Source organism: Anneissia japonica, unplaced genomic scaffold (assembly GCF_011630105.1).
Source record: "Anneissia japonica isolate Jap-2015-1 unplaced genomic scaffold, ASM1163010v1 scaffold2030_len652032_cov178, whole genome shotgun sequence".
In the NCBI taxonomy this organism is placed as follows: domain Eukaryota; kingdom Metazoa; phylum Echinodermata; class Crinoidea; order Comatulida; family Comatulidae; genus Anneissia; species Anneissia japonica.
This window is the reverse complement of record NW_022705472.1, coordinates 220,135-238,654: the sequence shown is the minus strand read 5'-3', so window position 1 is coordinate 238,654 and position 18,520 is coordinate 220,135. Positions and strand designations below refer to the sequence as shown.

The 18,520-nt window shown below is 33.8% G+C and overlaps 1 protein-coding gene across 1 annotated transcript in view; it reads right to left on the bottom strand.

The window, feature by feature from the left end:
- LOC117105539 overlaps positions 1-18,520 on the bottom strand; it is a 108,836-nt gene that overhangs the window by 10,713 nt on the left and 79,603 nt on the right. Inside the window, exons 76-95 of the mRNA XM_033246705.1 lie at positions 18,322-18,435; positions 17,453-17,566; positions 16,677-16,790; positions 15,205-15,318; positions 14,287-14,400; positions 13,677-13,790; positions 13,366-13,479; positions 11,343-12,593; positions 10,774-10,890; positions 9,824-9,937; positions 9,283-9,402; positions 8,528-8,638; positions 7,322-7,435; positions 6,847-6,957; positions 6,357-6,467; positions 5,650-5,766; positions 3,442-3,555; positions 2,620-2,733; positions 1,742-1,864; positions 1,177-1,296 (exon numbers count right to left, since the gene is read on the bottom strand). Coding sequence (XP_033102596.1) covers positions 1,177-1,296; positions 1,742-1,864; positions 2,620-2,733; positions 3,442-3,555; positions 5,650-5,766; positions 6,357-6,467; positions 6,847-6,957; positions 7,322-7,435; positions 8,528-8,638; positions 9,283-9,402; positions 9,824-9,937; positions 10,774-10,890; positions 11,343-12,593; positions 13,366-13,479; positions 13,677-13,790; positions 14,287-14,400; positions 15,205-15,318; positions 16,677-16,790; positions 17,453-17,566; positions 18,322-18,435 — 3,435 coding nt within the window. The remainder of the gene's footprint in view (positions 1-1,176; positions 1,297-1,741; positions 1,865-2,619; positions 2,734-3,441; positions 3,556-5,649; positions 5,767-6,356; positions 6,468-6,846; positions 6,958-7,321; positions 7,436-8,527; positions 8,639-9,282; positions 9,403-9,823; positions 9,938-10,773; positions 10,891-11,342; positions 12,594-13,365; positions 13,480-13,676; positions 13,791-14,286; positions 14,401-15,204; positions 15,319-16,676; positions 16,791-17,452; positions 17,567-18,321; positions 18,436-18,520) is intronic.

Here is an 18,520-nt window from a genome sequence, read left to right as displayed (position 1 = left end):
GTCGTCAAACGCTCACAAGGAGATTCGTTGACCGACAGCGCTCAATCGAGTGAGGCCCTCATTTGATCAATGATGGTAAACAGTCAATCAATTTCAATCAATCAAGTGATTTTCAATAATATTAGACAACTGTCTTCATACTGTATATCTATATTTTGAAGTTAGATTGAAAACATGAAAATAATAAACATGGATATAAAAGGTGAGACTACATGAAAATACAGTACATTTGAATAACAATATAAACTTGGTTTCCATAGAATCGCTACACAGTCGCTACAATATTTCATTGCAATCGTTTCACTGCGTGATTGTCCCCGACGCAATCGGGAACACTCCATGATTCAACCAACCAATCACCGTTGCCAAAAGAGTTGGTGATAGTGTGCAGCGATTTTTACGGAAACCATGCTATACATATCACAGGGGAACACACAGTATCACATATACATATTACAGGTGAAATATAGAGCTTGTGAAATAATACAAGAACTAAAATAATGCTAAAAGATTTACCTATAATTTGATTCTTTACTGTTTTTACTTTGATATTAATTGTAAAATGAACAGTCAACCTTTTTTTGGTAAAGCATCTAATTCTATTTCTGAGAGATGTTTATTCTCTTTACTTTTATCCAACTGCCATAATAAATAAATATAAATCTTTAACAGTTCATTTACTTTGAAATTTGAACTTATATGACTGTATGATGACATCAAGAGCACATTATATTAGTCAATAAAATTTCGTTATTATTTTTTCCTCCTCTTAGAGGTTTTAGATACCACCATTTTGCTAAATAAGAAAATAAAATTGATTGGAAATAAAGTTTGATAAACATAATCTGAATCTTTTCTAACCTTTCATTTTTTAATTTTAAACTTTTATATAAAAGGAAGTATTGTGCTACACTGTGATTGCAACTTAACATAATTCAGTATATAATTTAGTACTTGCTTAGTTGCAATAACCATTTCTAATATTTTAATATATTTTGTTATATTTTCTATAGTACTTTATAATATCAGTACTTTTTTATATTAAAAAATAGCATATCGGAATAAATAATAACCCAGTGCACTATCACAGGCCAAGTTGGTACACTCTATTAGGTTAGGTTAGGGTATTTTTTTAAAATATTACATACAAGACAAGACACCACATTAAAGACTCACTAATGTCACAAAATGGGCCGGTCCAGCCATTTTCACATACACACGAATATGAATCGCCTCTACCAGCAATACAAGTTGCGCCGTTCATGCAAATGTTGTTAATACATTCATTGATCGGTTCTGCATAATATAGATAACCATGGATGATGATGATGATAGTGTTGGATGAATTTTATACTAAAGTCAGTTTTTAAGTCAAACGTGACATCATTTTTCTATTCCCAACCAAGCACTAATTTTTCATTAGTGCATGTTATTACTTTCAGTTAAAACAATGAATCAGAAAAAAATACTTCTCCCCATCATTAGCAGACAGTTTTAATACCATATTCCTATATTCTTCTGCATTGATTCTGCCTGGTAATCAATTTAAGATTTTTTGTAGTAAAATGTCTTTAAATCAATTTGTACTTAATTGAATATTTTAAGGTTTTCCCAAATTTGTTTTGGTGGACAATGCATCTATTCGAGATATACTAAAACAAAACACTTTTTATGAAAAACTAATGATAAAAAAATTCTTAAATTGTTTATATTACATATTCATACTGTTGCTTGGGATTACCTGTATCGCAGTAAATGCCTGAGTAGCCAGGTACACAAGTGCATACAAATCCATTGGTGAAAGGTTGGCAGGTTCCCCCATTCAGGCATGGAGAGTCAGCACATGTAATAGGTCCTATAACAGCTATAAAAACAAAGGGAAACGTTACAAAATAGTTATCAAAAAGTGATGCGGCGCATGCAATGGATTGTTTTAAATTACAATCCACTTAGTCTGCCAGAATAATTAGTACACAGCGTTGCATCGTCATGCATTCAAAGAGAGAATAAATGGATTAATGGGCTAAGTGGTCATACGACAAACTATGTGTCTGATCTAAAAGCTAGATATATACAACTGGCAGATGCCCATCCACGTACGAAAAAAAAAGAAATCACAGAAACCTGTATCATAGATCTGTGGGCATGGTAAAAGCGTGCAGCTCAATTTTAGTACTATTAGTCCATAAACCATTACCAGTCTATCAAAAATGTCATTAAACAAGCTAAAGGCCAACTCAGACAGCACCATACAACACAGCCCAACGCGATTTGTTGTCGTCTCAGGTCTGTGTGATGTGATGGTTTGTGTTGAGGACAGTCGCGTCATAGAGTATTAAACATGTTTAATATTTCTTACAAAGACTAAAGACTGTCCCCGGCGATGAATTGCGTCGGGCTGTGTCGTACATACAACATTGTCTAATTTGGCTTTAAGACGTCAATTATCAGTCATTCTGAAAATTTTATAGCCACACACAAAAGAAAATGAATAAATTATTAAAATAACACCATATACATATGCAAAGCTAACATAAAACATGACTTACTGTATATTATGCAACAATTACACTACAATAAGACCAGACTGATTTTGAACAATATGAGTTGTTGACTTACATTCGCTACATGTATCTCCCGTGAAGCTTTCAGCACATGTGCAGGTAAAGTATGTGATGAAATTATTGCACGTAGCATTATTGCTACATGGAATAGATGCGCATGCATCTTTAACTGAATGAGGCAAGAAGGTGAAAGCGTGAGACAAACATAGTAAGCATGATTCACAACCAGAAAACATGATTTAACACAATAGTAGTAAATGTTCAAATATTCAAGAACCAATACAAATTATTAGAGAACATAATGCACACGGAAAAATAGTAAAGAATTATCAGGAATATATATATATATATATAGGCACATCACACAAAATTGTCGCATAAAAATAGATGGTGTGAACAGAGCTTAAGAAGTAAAAAAGAAAATGTGTGTGAACAGAAGCAAAGAAATAGGTCATGTGATCAAAAGGAATTAAAGAAATAAGTCATTTATTTAGAAGCAATTAACTTAATATTGTAAATTGAAATTCGTTTTTACTAAACCACAATAAATATATTATACGTACTTGCGACATTTCGTGTGCTTTCATATTAATATTATATTCAAACTAGATGAAACTATTCCAACAATTAATTTTTAATTTTCAAAAAAATTATCAAAAAAAAATCTATTGGGTAATTTTTTTGGTATAATAATGATTTCCTCAAGTTTGTTTAAATGTCTTGAAAATAAAATTGATTTAGCTGGTGAATCCATGAAAAATTAAATTAAAAAAATTTAAGCCTAAATATTTTAAGTAATATGACAGAAAAAACAACAATAATAAACCAATAAAAAACAGAATAAACAACGAATGTGTATATTATCATGTTTGCATACCATCTCCACAGTTATCGCCTGTGTACTCCGGTAAACAAGAGCAGTTATAGTGTGTGGCATATTCATTACAAGTGCCTCCATTTAAGCAAGGTGCAGTTAGGCAGTTGTACAAGTCTGTATAGAAAAACAAGTGCAAGTGTGTACTCAGTGGTGACGCCAGCTAAAGTCAACAGGGGCTGATTTAGGGGGGGGGGCCGGCCTGGCCCCGGCCCCCCCTTTTGGAAGGTAAAAAAAGAAAAAAAAAGAAAAAAAGAAAGAAAAAGAAAAAAATGATAGCCCACTACACCTCAAATGTTATTTTCCAGCATCTAGAACACAAAAATTTTGCGGTGGCATGCCCCCGGACCCCCTAAGACATTGTTGTCTCGATTGGCCCAAATTTCGGCCCCCACTTTTGGACATCTCTGGATCCGCCTCTGGTCAAGGTGCCAACATCCCCTGTATGACATGCTGGGTCATCAGACTAAAAATATTAATTTCCTTATCCAAATATCACTATTTTGAATGCCAAACTCTAATTGTGGTTTGAAAGAATAATTTTGGATCATGCTATGCCATACCATGGAGGAAAGAAAACAAATTCTCCTTATTACGGATTTTATTCCTGGACACTGACCAATAAGGGATTTTATTCCTGGACACTGACTAATAAGGGATTTTATTTCTGGACACTGACCAATAAGGGATTTTATTCCTGGACACTGACTAATAAGGGATTTTATTCCTGGACACTGACTAATAAGGGATTTTATTTCTGGACACTGACCAATAAGGATTTTATTCCTGGCCACTGACTAATAAGGGATTTTATTTCTGGACACTAACCAATAAGGATTTTATTCCTGGACACTGACTAATAAGGGATTTTATTTCTGGACACTGACCAATAAGGATTTTATTCCTGGCCACTGACTAATAAGGGATTTTATTTCTGGACACTAACCAATAAGGATTTTATTTCTGGACACTGACCAATAAGGGATTTTATTTCAGGACACTGACCAATAAGGGATTTTATTCCTGGACACTGACCAATAAGGGATTTTATTCCTGGACACTGACTAATAAGGGATTTTATTTCTGGACACTAACCAATAAGGATTTTATTCCTGGACACTGACTAATAAGGGATTTTATTTCTGGACACTAACCAATAAGGATTTTATTCCTGGACACTGACCAATAAGGGATTTTATTCCTGGACACTGACCAATAAGGATTTTATTTCTGGACACTGACCAATAAGGGATTTTATTTCTGGACACTGACCAATTAGGATTTTATTTCTGGCACTGACCAATAAGGATTTTATTTCTGGACACTGACCAATAAGGATTGTATTTCTGGACACTGACCAAGGGATTTTATTTCTGGACACTGACCAATAAGTGATTTTATTTCTGGACACTGACTAAGAAGTAGTCCCCTCAGTTGGGACCCTGCTGTCGGACTTGGCAAACACCCTGTCGGCAAATTTCTGGAGCACACCACTTTGTAATATACTACTGTGTTTGTAAATGTACACAAACGATACCCAAAGGAATCATCCAAACAAATACAGCAAGGTAAGGTAAGGTGAGTGAAGTGGTTATTATAAATATAATATACCGCAATATACAACATCCTTGGTGCATAAAGAATAAATGCTGTGGTAAGAATAAATGGTATGGTAAGGTTACTAGGGATGAAAGATCCCTAGTAACGCAAAATGAAATTATGAAGAATAAAATGTGGACTTATAACTTAATTCAAACATGTATTCTAAGCTATGCGCACTTCAGACGGTAATATCTTGATTTTGATTTCAATATTATAATTTATAAGATGAGAAAAGGAAAAGAGTAATGCATTTGTGGCCAAGTAAAGTGAATTGTTGTAGACTAGTTTAAAAAAATATTTCACATTGATGGCGCATTGGTGATGGTAAAATTGATGTAAAGATATGCAATTAATTTTCAATAACATTTTTTTTATTGATGAATTAATTCATATTCGTATTGCATGAAAGTGAAGTAATGAACACTTAAACTTTAGGGTGGTAATTAAAAGCTAAATGTTTTCTGTGGCAAAATCAATCAATGTTATTAAACTCTACATTGAACAAGTTACAAACATGTACACATATATGAATATTACAGTATAAGTAAATTTAGCAGTAGATATATAAACAAAAATCTCTTTTGTGATATGTCTTGTAACCATACTCACTTGTCTGACAGTTGGTTCCCTGGTAGGCAGGTGGGCAGTTACAGATGTAGAACGTACCAAAATTATTGCAGGTGCCTCCGTTCAGACATGGCGTATTGGCACACGCATCGATAAGACCTAAAAAGGACAATATTTACTAGCTTACAGATGAATAAGGCAGCTAAAATAGTATAAATCATACTCCAAGTATTGAAATGCACGCCATTGTGCCTATTTTAGGTACATGGCAAATTAATATGAAAGGGTTTTGTTTGCTTCCACCTCTATAAAAGATAAAAAATAAAATGAAATAAACTTGCACACAGACAGGATAGGTACGGGCAACATTTACGTTACCACGATGGAGTGCCGTATCAGCTTCACGACGGCCAAAAACCACAAGTAAGAGTGGATAAAGGCACTAAAATTACAACTGACGTTAAATATAATGGATGAACAAGTATATTGTACATTGCTTTCCAGTTCAGTGCATGTTCAGGCAAATAAATGCTTAGAATTCCTGACACTCCTCAAATTCATGCCAATAAGTATACAGCTATCATTCACTTTAACTGGTAGTTATTGGAAATGGAGTAGGTATAACTACAGAATAACAATGCTAATACAGTATATTGCCATAAGATTTTGGAATTTCTTTGAACCAGAAACTTGCATATCTATCACTACTAGAAGTTAGGTAACAAAGTTTGGTAATAACTATTACTTGCCTTCGCAAAATGACCCAAAGTATCCAGCAGGGCAGATGCATTGGAATGATGTGTCCACATTCATACAGATGCCTCCATTTTGGCAAGGGTTATTTCCACAAGGATCTACAACTGAAATTGTGATTATTTAAAAAGTTATGACAAGTATCAAATGAAGGTTTATCCAAATTTTTGTCTTATTCTAGTATTTATTGTATTTGGGAAAAACTGAAAAAATCTCATTTGATGGCTCTTAATCTAGATGTGAAATTATTGGCAACGGTTCAGAGAAATAAAGAAGTTTAAAGATATCTGTCTGCCTATAGTAGAATCTGGAAAACACATCATAAATTAAATTGAAATATTAAATTGTTCATTAAAAAAGGATCAATGTTTAGTGAGTACTAACAGATTATACTTAGGACTCTCATTAGCACACTGGGAACCTGCAACTTATCTATCACTACTGGAAGTTAGGTAAAATGTTTGGTAATAACTATATACTACTTACCTTCACAAAGTGACCCAAAGTAACCAGCAGGACATACACATTGGAATGATGTTTGCATATTCACACATGTGCCTCCGTTTTGACAGGGGTTAATTTCACAAAGATTTACAGCTGAAATTATGATCATTTAAAAAGTTATGATGAAAGTATCAAATAAAGGTTTCTCTGATCTTTTGTCTTATTCAAGTACTTGTATTTTGGAAAAACTGAAATAAATCCCATTTGTTGGTTCTTTATCTAGTGTGAAATCTGTCTCTTATACACATCCTCAAAATTTATTAAGAAAATAGACGAGATCTTTCGGGCGTAACCCTTTATCAAGTCAGTGACAATATATATATATATATATATATATATTGTATAGGATATAAATGGGTAAGTTGGTCTGGTGCTGAATTAGCTTTATGACTAGGAATAAACAAGTTTTGAGTTAAATAATTAATTACTTGACCCGTCATAGTAAGAGCATGCTTACCTAATTGACAGTAGACACCAGTCCACCCTGGAGTACAAGCACAAGTGTACCCTGAAACTGTATCTTGACATGTGGCACCATTCACGCAGAGGTTGTTAGCGCAAAAATCTGTGACTGTCAACAGAGTGTAAGAATCATTATTTTATTGTTTGAAGGTTTTCACATCATAACATATCATTTACTTTTCACATGATGATAAATAATAGTAGAACAATACAAAAATATATCAATGAAGCAGGATTTCCTAAATGTTATTAATAAAATAAGTGAGACTTGCTGCTGATTGTTGGAAAGCTAAACAATAGCTGAGATGGTGTACCACTTGTGCATCCACTGTAATACAAAGAAAACAAATTTAAGATGGATTTCCAAGATTTTAATGCATTTTGGGCTGCAAAGATTTTCAGTCACTTCAAATTGTGCAGGACTCTTCAGTAGTAAATCTATAACTGTCTCGCACCGAACACCTGAGTATCCAAACAGACAGGTGCAGATAAAACCATTAACAAACTCTTTACATTCGGCTCCATTTAAACAAGGGTTTGAATCACAAAATAGCATCTCATATTCACATTCATCACCTGTGAAGCCAGTTGAACATGTGTAGAAAAATCCAGCTTCTGTTTCCCTACCTGAATTCGCCGGCTGATTGGTGAGTGATAATGATTCAGGCCAGACGATCGGAAAAGTTGAAACTGATTCAACTTTGCTGACAACATTTCATTTCAACATTTTACAAAAGAACTCCATCCTCATGATTTATAGATATGTTTTTAGGGACCATCTATAATTTCCAACATTTCCAAAAGAGTATAAAACGTACACTTTGGGGGAGGGGGAGGGGCATAAGTGTAGCCTTAAGATAAAATGATGATTTCAAAATGACACAAATCAATATTTTATTGTGGTATTTTTTGGGGGGGGGGGGGGGGGGGGGGGGGGTTCACAGAAAATAGTATGTTTTGTACTCTTTTGAAAATGTTGATCATTGGATAATGTTGTATTAGTATAGTTCATTTAAATTACATATTTAATTTGGTATTAAATCTGTAGGAGTGGATTTAATTGTTGTTGGTCAACAGTTAAGGTATTGTTTTCTTTACATGGCCAGAATATTTGTACAAAAAAAACCCCAAATATTGTTACATACTGATCATTTTTCCTGTATTAAATTACTAATAAAATATAGTAAAAAGTTGTATTTACCTTCACAGATTACTCCTGAAATCCCTTGTGGACATTGGCAGATAAATCCATTAACTTGGTCAACACATATACCTCCATTTTGGCATGGAGTGCTAAGGCATTCGTCAATATCTGAAGAAAAAAATTCAAAACAATCTTTGTATAAAACTATATTCCTAAGGTGAGACTTTTTTTATACCTCATTTACCGAACCCGCCGACTGCAAATATTGAAGATTTGCAATAAAAATAACATTTTATTTTTGGCAAATTAGCGCACTTGCCGCCACGAAAAATAGAAATTTCAGAAAAAATAAATTAAAAAAAAAATATTTTTATTACGCCCTCCGCTGTCTTGAAATCTCCAAAGATAAGATATGTATATTTCTTCCTAATTATATCAATTTGAAGCATTTAACCATCCTATTTTACATGTCATCAATAAAATTTTGTTTTTATTTTCTCCTCCGTCTGGATGATTTCGGCAAAACTATTTGCTAAATAAGAAAACACAATTTTATTTTAATTTTTATTCTGCCCTCAGATACTTCGAAGAATAAGAAAGACCCCACTACAAAAAGTCTTCAGACTTCAAAGGGTTTCACTGGTGTTCCCCTGAAAAAAATCCAAATGTAATTGCAATCCAAGTATACATATAATTATTGGTAATAACAAAATGCATCAACCAATCACACTTAAGATGTTTACATATTTAGATGAAGAACACAAGCCAAAGTATTAAAAAAATGTAAAAAATCCAGGATAAAATGTACTTACTGTCTGCACAAGTTTGGCCACTATACCCAGGCAAGCAAGAGCAGGAGTAGCCATTAGTATTCTCTGAACACGCAGCACTATTTTGACACGGATTACTGAAGCATGGACCAGATGTGACAACTATGAACAATGAACATAAAAACAAGTAAATATAGTATAATTTAGAATCTGTAATTTTTAATTTGTCACAATAAAATTCTGGAGATTAAACTTTCAGAGAAGAGGAAAGGTGAATGATGCACATTTTTATTTGACAAAAACATGTGATATGCATAAATATGGTTATGATGACATCACATCATGACCATATATAGGCACATCATGACTATATATGGGCATACAACAATTTTTTGTTAAAGAACATTTGATAATCTGGACAGAGCTTTAAGCTCTATCTACACCACACATTCCATATATGGCATATCATATCACATCCATATATTTTTTCAATAATTTGGTTATTTTCTTTATCATATTTTGATTTTGATATTTTTGATTGACTGTCCCTAATAATTTATTAATGGTACACTGCTGTACTTACGTGTTTGACATTGAATACCAGTGTAAGCGGCTGTGCAGATACACCTGATGCCATTTGGCACAATTTGACAAAATGCTCCATTTAAGCAGTTGTTTGTTTCACATGGTGACCGCTCTGTCACGTGATAAAGATTAAAAAATAAAAACATTTAATTTTAAAAACCTGTCATATTTTGAGGTTTATATAAAGAGTTCTTTAACTAATTGTGAAAAATCCTTGTTAAAGCTCTGTTCACACAATATAAGTCTTCTTCTAGACTTTCGTGGGCTATCCTTGGTGTTTACACCAAATAAATCCAATTCAATCTAATCCAATCCTATAAAATTTTGCGTGACATATATGTGTGATTTGATAAAGTCATATCACATCAACATATGAACAATGACATTAATTTATCACATAAAATCATGCCAATAGGCATTTTATTTAAGGCTGACAAGATGTGATATTAGCACATCAGTGATAAAATAAATACTACAGAGCAAAATACTCACCTGAAATGCAATGAGCTAATAAAGATCATGCTTAACAGAAATGGAGCATGTTACATAGACTTGCCACAAGCCTCTAATTCATTGATTTTTCCTAGTATTAGCGAATTTCAGGCAGCATCACCAGCGCCGGATTATGTCGGGAAACTCTTTATGTTGTTGAATTCAGATAGGAATTAGATACTATGGAACGCCAAGCAAATAAATAATATGGAACGCCAGAGGTATTTTTTTTTACAAGCGTTTTTTTTTTACATAAGCATTTCTTTTACAAGCATTATTTTACAAGCATTTTTCACTTTGCACCTCAGCATCAATCAAATTTTTTTTTTACAAGCATTTTCATCGATTTAGACAAAGTTCAGGGACTGGAACCCAGTCTAGGCGTAACATCATTAAGGCACCCACAAGTTAGAATTAATGTTGTTGGATGACATTAACATTAGGACATTAACCTACCAATTTCACAATTATCACCCTCATAAGCAAGTGGGCAGTTGCAAATGTAACCCGATGAATCCTCTACACACATTCCTCCATTCTGACAAGGGTTGCTAGTACACCCTCCAACAACAGCTGTTATACACAGGTGAAGAAATGAAAATAATATACATTGATAAAAATAATGATAATAATAATAATAATAATAACAATAATAATAAAAATAATAATAATAATAATAATAATAATAATAATAATAATAACAATAATAAAAATAAAAATAAAAAAAAGCCTTTTCAAAATACAAAACATATCCTTAGATACTTTACAAAAACTAGGTCTCATTATGGGACTTAAGGTCAATCCCCCCACCCTGTCGGACAGGCCGTTATTTTGACTACCAACCCAGAACATTGTGGTCTAACGGGACATTTTGGACCATATTAACCACTGAGCTATTCAACGCCACATGCACAAGTATATTAATTTAATTAATATTATTATATGCATCATTTATTGAATTGTATTTTAGTGGTTTTCTAACTACTGGCAATTATAAATGTTTTCAAAATGAGCAAAAGCATTACCATTTTCACAAAAATCTCCAGTGAACTCAAGTAAGCATAAGCAAGCAATAGTACTTTGGTCCTGCTCAAAACAAGTTCCGCCATTATTACAAAATTGTGACGTACAAGCCATGTTCTCGCAAAATGCGCCTCTAAAGCCATTCAAACAGACGCAGGTGTATCCACCGCTGGAATCCGGTGTGCACTCTGCACCATTTAGGCAATTATTTGCAGTACATACATTACTGCTAAATTCGCAATTGGCACCAGTAAAACCGGTTGGACAGCTACAGACATAGCTGTTGATACCGTCAATGCATGCACCATTATTCTGACAAGGAAAGCTTGAACATTCATTAATATTCGTTTGACACACGTCTCCAGTATAACCAGGATTACACGTGCATGTGTAACCATTTACATTGTCACCACAGATTCCCCCATTCTGACAAGGAAATGAGCTGCATTCATTAATGTCAACCCCGCAGTGTTGTCCAGTCCAGCCTGCAGTGCACGCGCAGAGGTATTGGTTAATGGCGTCTAAACAAGTAGCACCATTCAGGCATGCAACACCTGCACAATCATCAATGTTAATCTCACAATTGTTGCCAGTGAATCCCAACATACATGTGCAAGTGTAACCAGCGTTTCCTTCGTTGCATATTCCACCATTCTGACAAGGCATAGTGTCACACTGCTGAATTTCAGTATTCTCGCATCTAGCGCCCACAAAGCCTTGCGGACAAACACAGCCCACCACATTGCCACCTTCAACACAGGTTCCTCCATTTTCGCAAATTACTCCAGAACAACCTACAGACGTTTCACAATTCAGTCCTATAAACCCTGGTGCGCACACACAAACATAGCCGCCAACAGCGTTTATACACATTGCACCATTAAAACATGGATCAGTGAAGCATTGTGTTGGTAGCTCACAGTTTCTTCCGTCGTAACCAAAAGGACATGCACATGTGTACATGTCGATTCCATCAGTGCACGTACCACCATTTTCACATGGCATGCTTGAACATTCATCAATGTTAATCTCGCAGTCGTGGCCAGTAAATCCTCCAAGACAAGCACATGTATAATCATTGACAGCCCCGTAGCATAATGCACCATTTTGACATGGATTACTAATGCATTCCTCTTTTTCATTTTCGCAATTTATTCCCTCAAAACCGATAACGCAAGCGCACTGGTATGCGTTAATCAAATCAGAGCAAGTGCCGCCATTAACACAAGGAAAGCTTGCACATTCATCAATCTCTAAAACATAGAAAAAGCACAGAGTAAAAACTGAATACGGTAGCTAGTATCAAAGAGAATAAATAGAACAAGAGAGTCAACTACGCTCATTGAGAGCGTAAAAAACGATATGCCATACGCAGCCAGTGTAGGACGCCAACTAACGCTTGTATGCACTTTTTATTACCCAGTACTCCACCGCGCACGGTCAGTTTGTCTGTTTATCTTTTCTCCACAAGATACAGTACTTGTTATTTACTTACTGAGTTCATAGCGGGCGTATTTCTATTGCGCTGCACTGGGTAATAAAAAGTGCATACAACCGTCAGTGGGCGTCCTACACAGGTGTGACGTTTTCAAAAACAGGAGTACTCGCTCTTGTTCTATTTATACACTTTGCTAGTTGTATGTTAATATGTTAATGAGCATATAATATACAATGTAGTTTACATTTATCAGCTGCCCAGGAAGGTCACTCAAAATTGTATGTTAACCTACATTGTGTGTTTAGGTTATGAAAATCTTCCGAATTTGAGAAAATTGGGAATGTGTTTTGGGTATAAAATACCAATACCATTATTTTACAATTAATTAATATCATTGATTAATAATAATAAACTTATTTTTATACAGCGCAGAATGCTATATAAACCTCTATGCACTTTACATTAAAAGCATAAGCCATGACAGAATTAAAAAAAAAAAAAAGATGATTAAAACAGTGAGTGAAAGACTTTTGCAAAAAATAAAAAACAGGATTATGCCTTTCACTACCAAGCCTAGCTATATTTACCTTCTTCACAATGGGTGCCTTGGTAACCAGATAAACATTGACAAGTGTAACCAGGTATTTGTTCAATGCAAGTAGCACCATTTTGACATGGGTTGGATTGGCATTCTTGGATTGCTACATAAAAGCAAGGTTCATGCACACCATTAGCAAAAAACAATCTTATCAAGACTATAGCATTGCAACTGATATTTTGACAATTTATTCATAAACAATGCACACACACACACACATATACATTACATATACCAAGACAATCTCAATGCTTCCTATGCTGCTATTGTTACCTTCCATTGACATTTGACCTATTTTACCTGTTCCACAGTGGTTTCCCGTGTATCCAGCAGCACATGTACAGGTGTAACTATTAAATAAATTATTGCAGGTGGCCCCATTCAAACACGGACCTGGTAAACACTCATCCACATCTGTAATAAAATGTGTAGCTACTGGTAAAAAATATGTACCTATAGATGCTATTTTGGGAAGACCATTGCTATTTAGTCTCACATGGGCTGTGACAGAAGCTGTAATTGTATAATATTTTTTTGGTTTCATATAATTCAATATTCATTATGTTTTGTATTGTTCCTATTTGTGTTGTTCACCTGAACAACTATACAAAAAAACTGGGGTGTAGTCACTGCATAGAAAGTATATCTCCAACCAGTGCTTGAATACCAAATAATACACAGGGCGTTTATAGGTATAATTTTCCACCTTTAAATGATTCAAGGGATATGTTGTTTACCACACTTGTTCCCTGTATTAACCATCCTGTTTCACAATTCGTTTCTGGATATTTCATGACATATATACAAGTGTAACTACAGCCTCAAAAAGAAGCCCATAGCATAGCACGGGCCTTTTTTCAGGGTAGTACAGTATACACACCAATTTTCGTACAACTAGACCATTACCTACCCGATTCACAATTGGTTCCTGTATATCCCATGACACATGTACAGGTGTATCTATTAACTAGATTGTTACAGGTGGCTCCATTCTGACAAGGTCCTACTGCACATTCATCAATATCTGAAATAAAAATAAAAATGAGATATGAACTTTCTTTATTTAAAATCATTAACGATATGTGGCAAAAGAAGCCAAACCAGTCACTCGTCGCAAATCGTGTTTCAGAGAAAATGGCCAAAACATGCTGGAATGTCAAATTTTTAAAAATATATTTTATTGCACTAAACTAATCTTTACACATCTATACATCCTTCTATGCTGTTATTTTCCCCATTTTCAATGTTAAAACAACACTTTTTAAGGATTTGATGATAGTTTCTGCACGAGAAATGCCTGAAATCATAAACTTTGAAGGCTGATTTCTCATATATTGTTCTTTAAACAGCTGTATGTTTAAGTGCTTGTAACTTCATAAGGAAATGTCCGATTTGAAATATTTTTTTACCATTTTATAACTATTATTTTACTCTCTAACACTGTATTAATAACTCAAAATCGATTTTTGCGACGAGTAACTTATACTATCTTGCAACTTTAAGTCACAGCTTAAGACCTATTTGTTTTCCCATGGCTATTCACATGTATTGCGCCTTTGATCATATTTGGAATTGGCGCCATATAAAGTTGAGATATTATTATTATTATTATTATTACCTTGGTCATTGTAATAAAATAACATGGAATACATATTCAGTTCCTTTGGAGAGTTTACTTGGAAAATGTGCTGTACATTGGTATTTGATTCTACTAGCAACCTACTTACTTAGACAGACAACACGAATAACGTTGCTTATCCTAAGGAACAAATCAAGTGTCAACCTAGGTGTCTAGATTATTCAAAAACCATTCGTAGTTAAATATTACCTATTTCACAAAATGGTCCAATCCATCCAGGAACGCAAAGACATTGGAAGGAGCCAGGTCTGTTAAAACAGGTTGCTCCATTGGAACAAGGAATTGTAGCGCATTCATTGATATCTAAAGGAGTTGAGATTCAAAAGTGATGCAGAAACAATTTACATGAACCTACAGGTGCAACCAGGTTTTGTGAAAAGTAAAGATGTGCCATAAAAAATGTCTTGTTTCCAAAAAAAGAAATGTGCTACATCAATGCCAATAATAAGTAAGTTGAGATAAAATGGGTGCGCCTAGACAATCAATAAAGGGGTTATGCTGAAAAAAAGGATGTAGAACCAATAATTTTCTAATTATATTTTCTTTCTGTAAAAGTGCTTTAAAGCCAAGACACTGTACAATGGTGATGCGCCCAGAAAGGAAGTGGTAAAAAAAATAATAAGCTAAAGAACGTAAGAGGAAAAATGTGTGTTAACACAATGAGAAAATATATTAGTCCAAAGTATTTAAATCAGGTGCAAAATAGAAATGATGTTTTGGACTACGACAAAGTCAGATTCCACCTTCAAGAATTGAGGTATAACAAAGACAAGCCACTGCAAAATATGTGCAACAAATATACTGAAGACACCAACAGGTCAAGTTGTCAAGAAAAGAGTGCAACTAAGCTATTTAACCCAAACCAAAAAAAAAACAACAAATGACGTAATTAGGAGGTGGTTATCACATACAAGAGCAGATTACATATCATCCTATCGTGAAAGTTTGCTCAACATTAGCAATTAAAATTTTTCTTCCCAGCTGTGAGCAAAATATCTTTCATAAGTGATATTCTTTGTCTCTCATTCTCACAGTACACACACCACCTTGGGCAAACAGCTTGCTCTCAGTCATCTTATTAATTGGAATGGCCAATCTTATGTTCATTTAACCGGCCCACCCAGGATAGAGGCGGGGCTAGGTAGTACTCTTGTGTGATGATTAGCAACAACCTAGGTGTAAGAATTTTTCTCATTGTATATGTAGAAACAGGCTTCCAAGCAGGTGTCATGAAGTAACTGCCCTCTTTCCAGACTTTAGGATGCCATAGGATCTTTTGGTGCTGAAATCTGGAAAACCTTTAAAAATTCCTCAAAAATATTGAATTGCCTATTTAAAAAGATGTTATCAGCTTCTAATTCAGTTTTTTTTAATTTACAGATTTTTTATACAAAAAGCCCTGTTAAATATTGTTGACTTTTCATTCTAATTTTCAATTAGCTTCAGTAGACAAAGCATCTAAAATATGAAATTGTATTGTTGATAATTGTTTTAAAGAGAAAAAACCTTTTTGTTTTATTACAATTAACTTTAACAGGATTAAGAAACTAAACTAAATCTATTATTGTCAATACTATTATCTTTCTTGAATACATAAACAATTAATGTAAAAATATCCACAAATAACAATTATCAACATGCACTTTTAAAATATTAGATACCTGTTTCACAGTTGAAGCCAGTATACCCGGGTGTACAAGCACAGGTGTAAGCATTTACTAAATCAGTACAGGTGGCTCCATTCAAGCAAGGCAATGTTGCACATTCATCAACATCTGTAGTTTGGAAGTATTATAAAGATTACACAAAGAAACAATAAACAAACATTCATCCATCAACATCTGTAGTTTTGAAGTATTATAAAGATTACACAAAGAAACAATAAACAATACAATAATTACAAAAGAATTGACAAAACAATGGAGAAATTCTGGAACAATAATGCCATTCATTAATGGCATCAATCCACAGGCATCCAAGCACAACGTAAAACTATTGTAAGGTACAACAAACATATATAATAATAATATAACAATATGTTAGACTTATATGCCAACAAGGTCTCTAAGCGCTTCCCGTTATTACCCCTTGTCATTGGATCAAGCACATATGGAACACATACTCAGCTCCCTGGGGAGAATTCCATAAAGTTACTGTAATTGGTGCATTTTGTGTTTGAGCCTACCAGGTACCCACTTGTACTCCTGGATGGACAGAGACAACTGTAGATAAAGTGCGTTAGTCTAAGGACACAAGCGTAATGCACAACAAGGCATTGAATCTCCGACCTCAAGTTTGAGATGTACAACTGCAACCACTGCTCCTAACCGCTCCTATTTCAGATAACAGTTTGGTTTATCCAACAACATAAAATAAAGCAATTACTAAACAAACAATACTGAGTGGATACCTGACTACTAACTAGATCATTACCTACCAAATTCACAATTGGTTCCTGTATATCCCATGACGCATGTACAGAAGTAACTATTAACTAGATCATTACAGGTGGCTCCATTTTGACAGGGTGCTGCTGCACAATTATCAATATCTAAAAATAAACATTTAAATTACTGAACACTTGCTTTGGTTCATTTATGACATAGCATTATGTCAGTCATATATAGTACAGCCAGTGGCATATATCCAGGAGCATTGGGGGAAGCTGATGGGAGAACAGAGTTGAGGTGGTGCTTCATATTATTATTATGTGCTTCGTATTATTTTTAATAAGGGAGGAAGTGATCAATTTACAAAATAATAGAATGAGAGCATAATAAGAATACTGTACATTGTGCTACTGTACAGTAATCAACAGTTAATACTGTATTTTTTATTTAGTTTATTTAAATTGTTTTTAGAGATTTCCAATAGATGATATAAGCACTAAGGATGATGATGATGAAGATAATAGTAATAATAATAATTTAATAATAATAATAATAATAATAATAATAATTATTATTATTATTATTTATATTATACTTATTATTATTACTATTATTATTATTATTATTATTATTATTATTATTATTATTAATATTATTATTATTTTTTTTATTTAAAAAAAATTATTATGTCGTCTTTGCCTTTATCATTGTTTCTCTGGTAGGCATCTTGTACAGTGACATGTTCCCTTTATTGCCTACCAGACTCATTTTGTTTTGAGTGAACTAAAATTATGAATTATGAATTATAATTGAGTGGATTTAGCTGGCAAACTAAGGTGATATCAGGTGATTTTTATGGAAATGAATATTGAGAGGATAGTTTTTTTTCACCCCATCGTTACCCAGTTTTACCTACCTGTTTCACAATTGATTCCTGTATATCCCATGACGCATGTACAGAAGTAACTATTAACTAGATCATTACACGTGGCTCCATTCTGACAGGGTGCAACTGCACACTCATCAATATCTGAAATTGAAAATTAAAATTATAGTTGATACATTATAGTTGATACATTTTACACTATTGTTGTTAAAGACTAGAATCGCTAGAA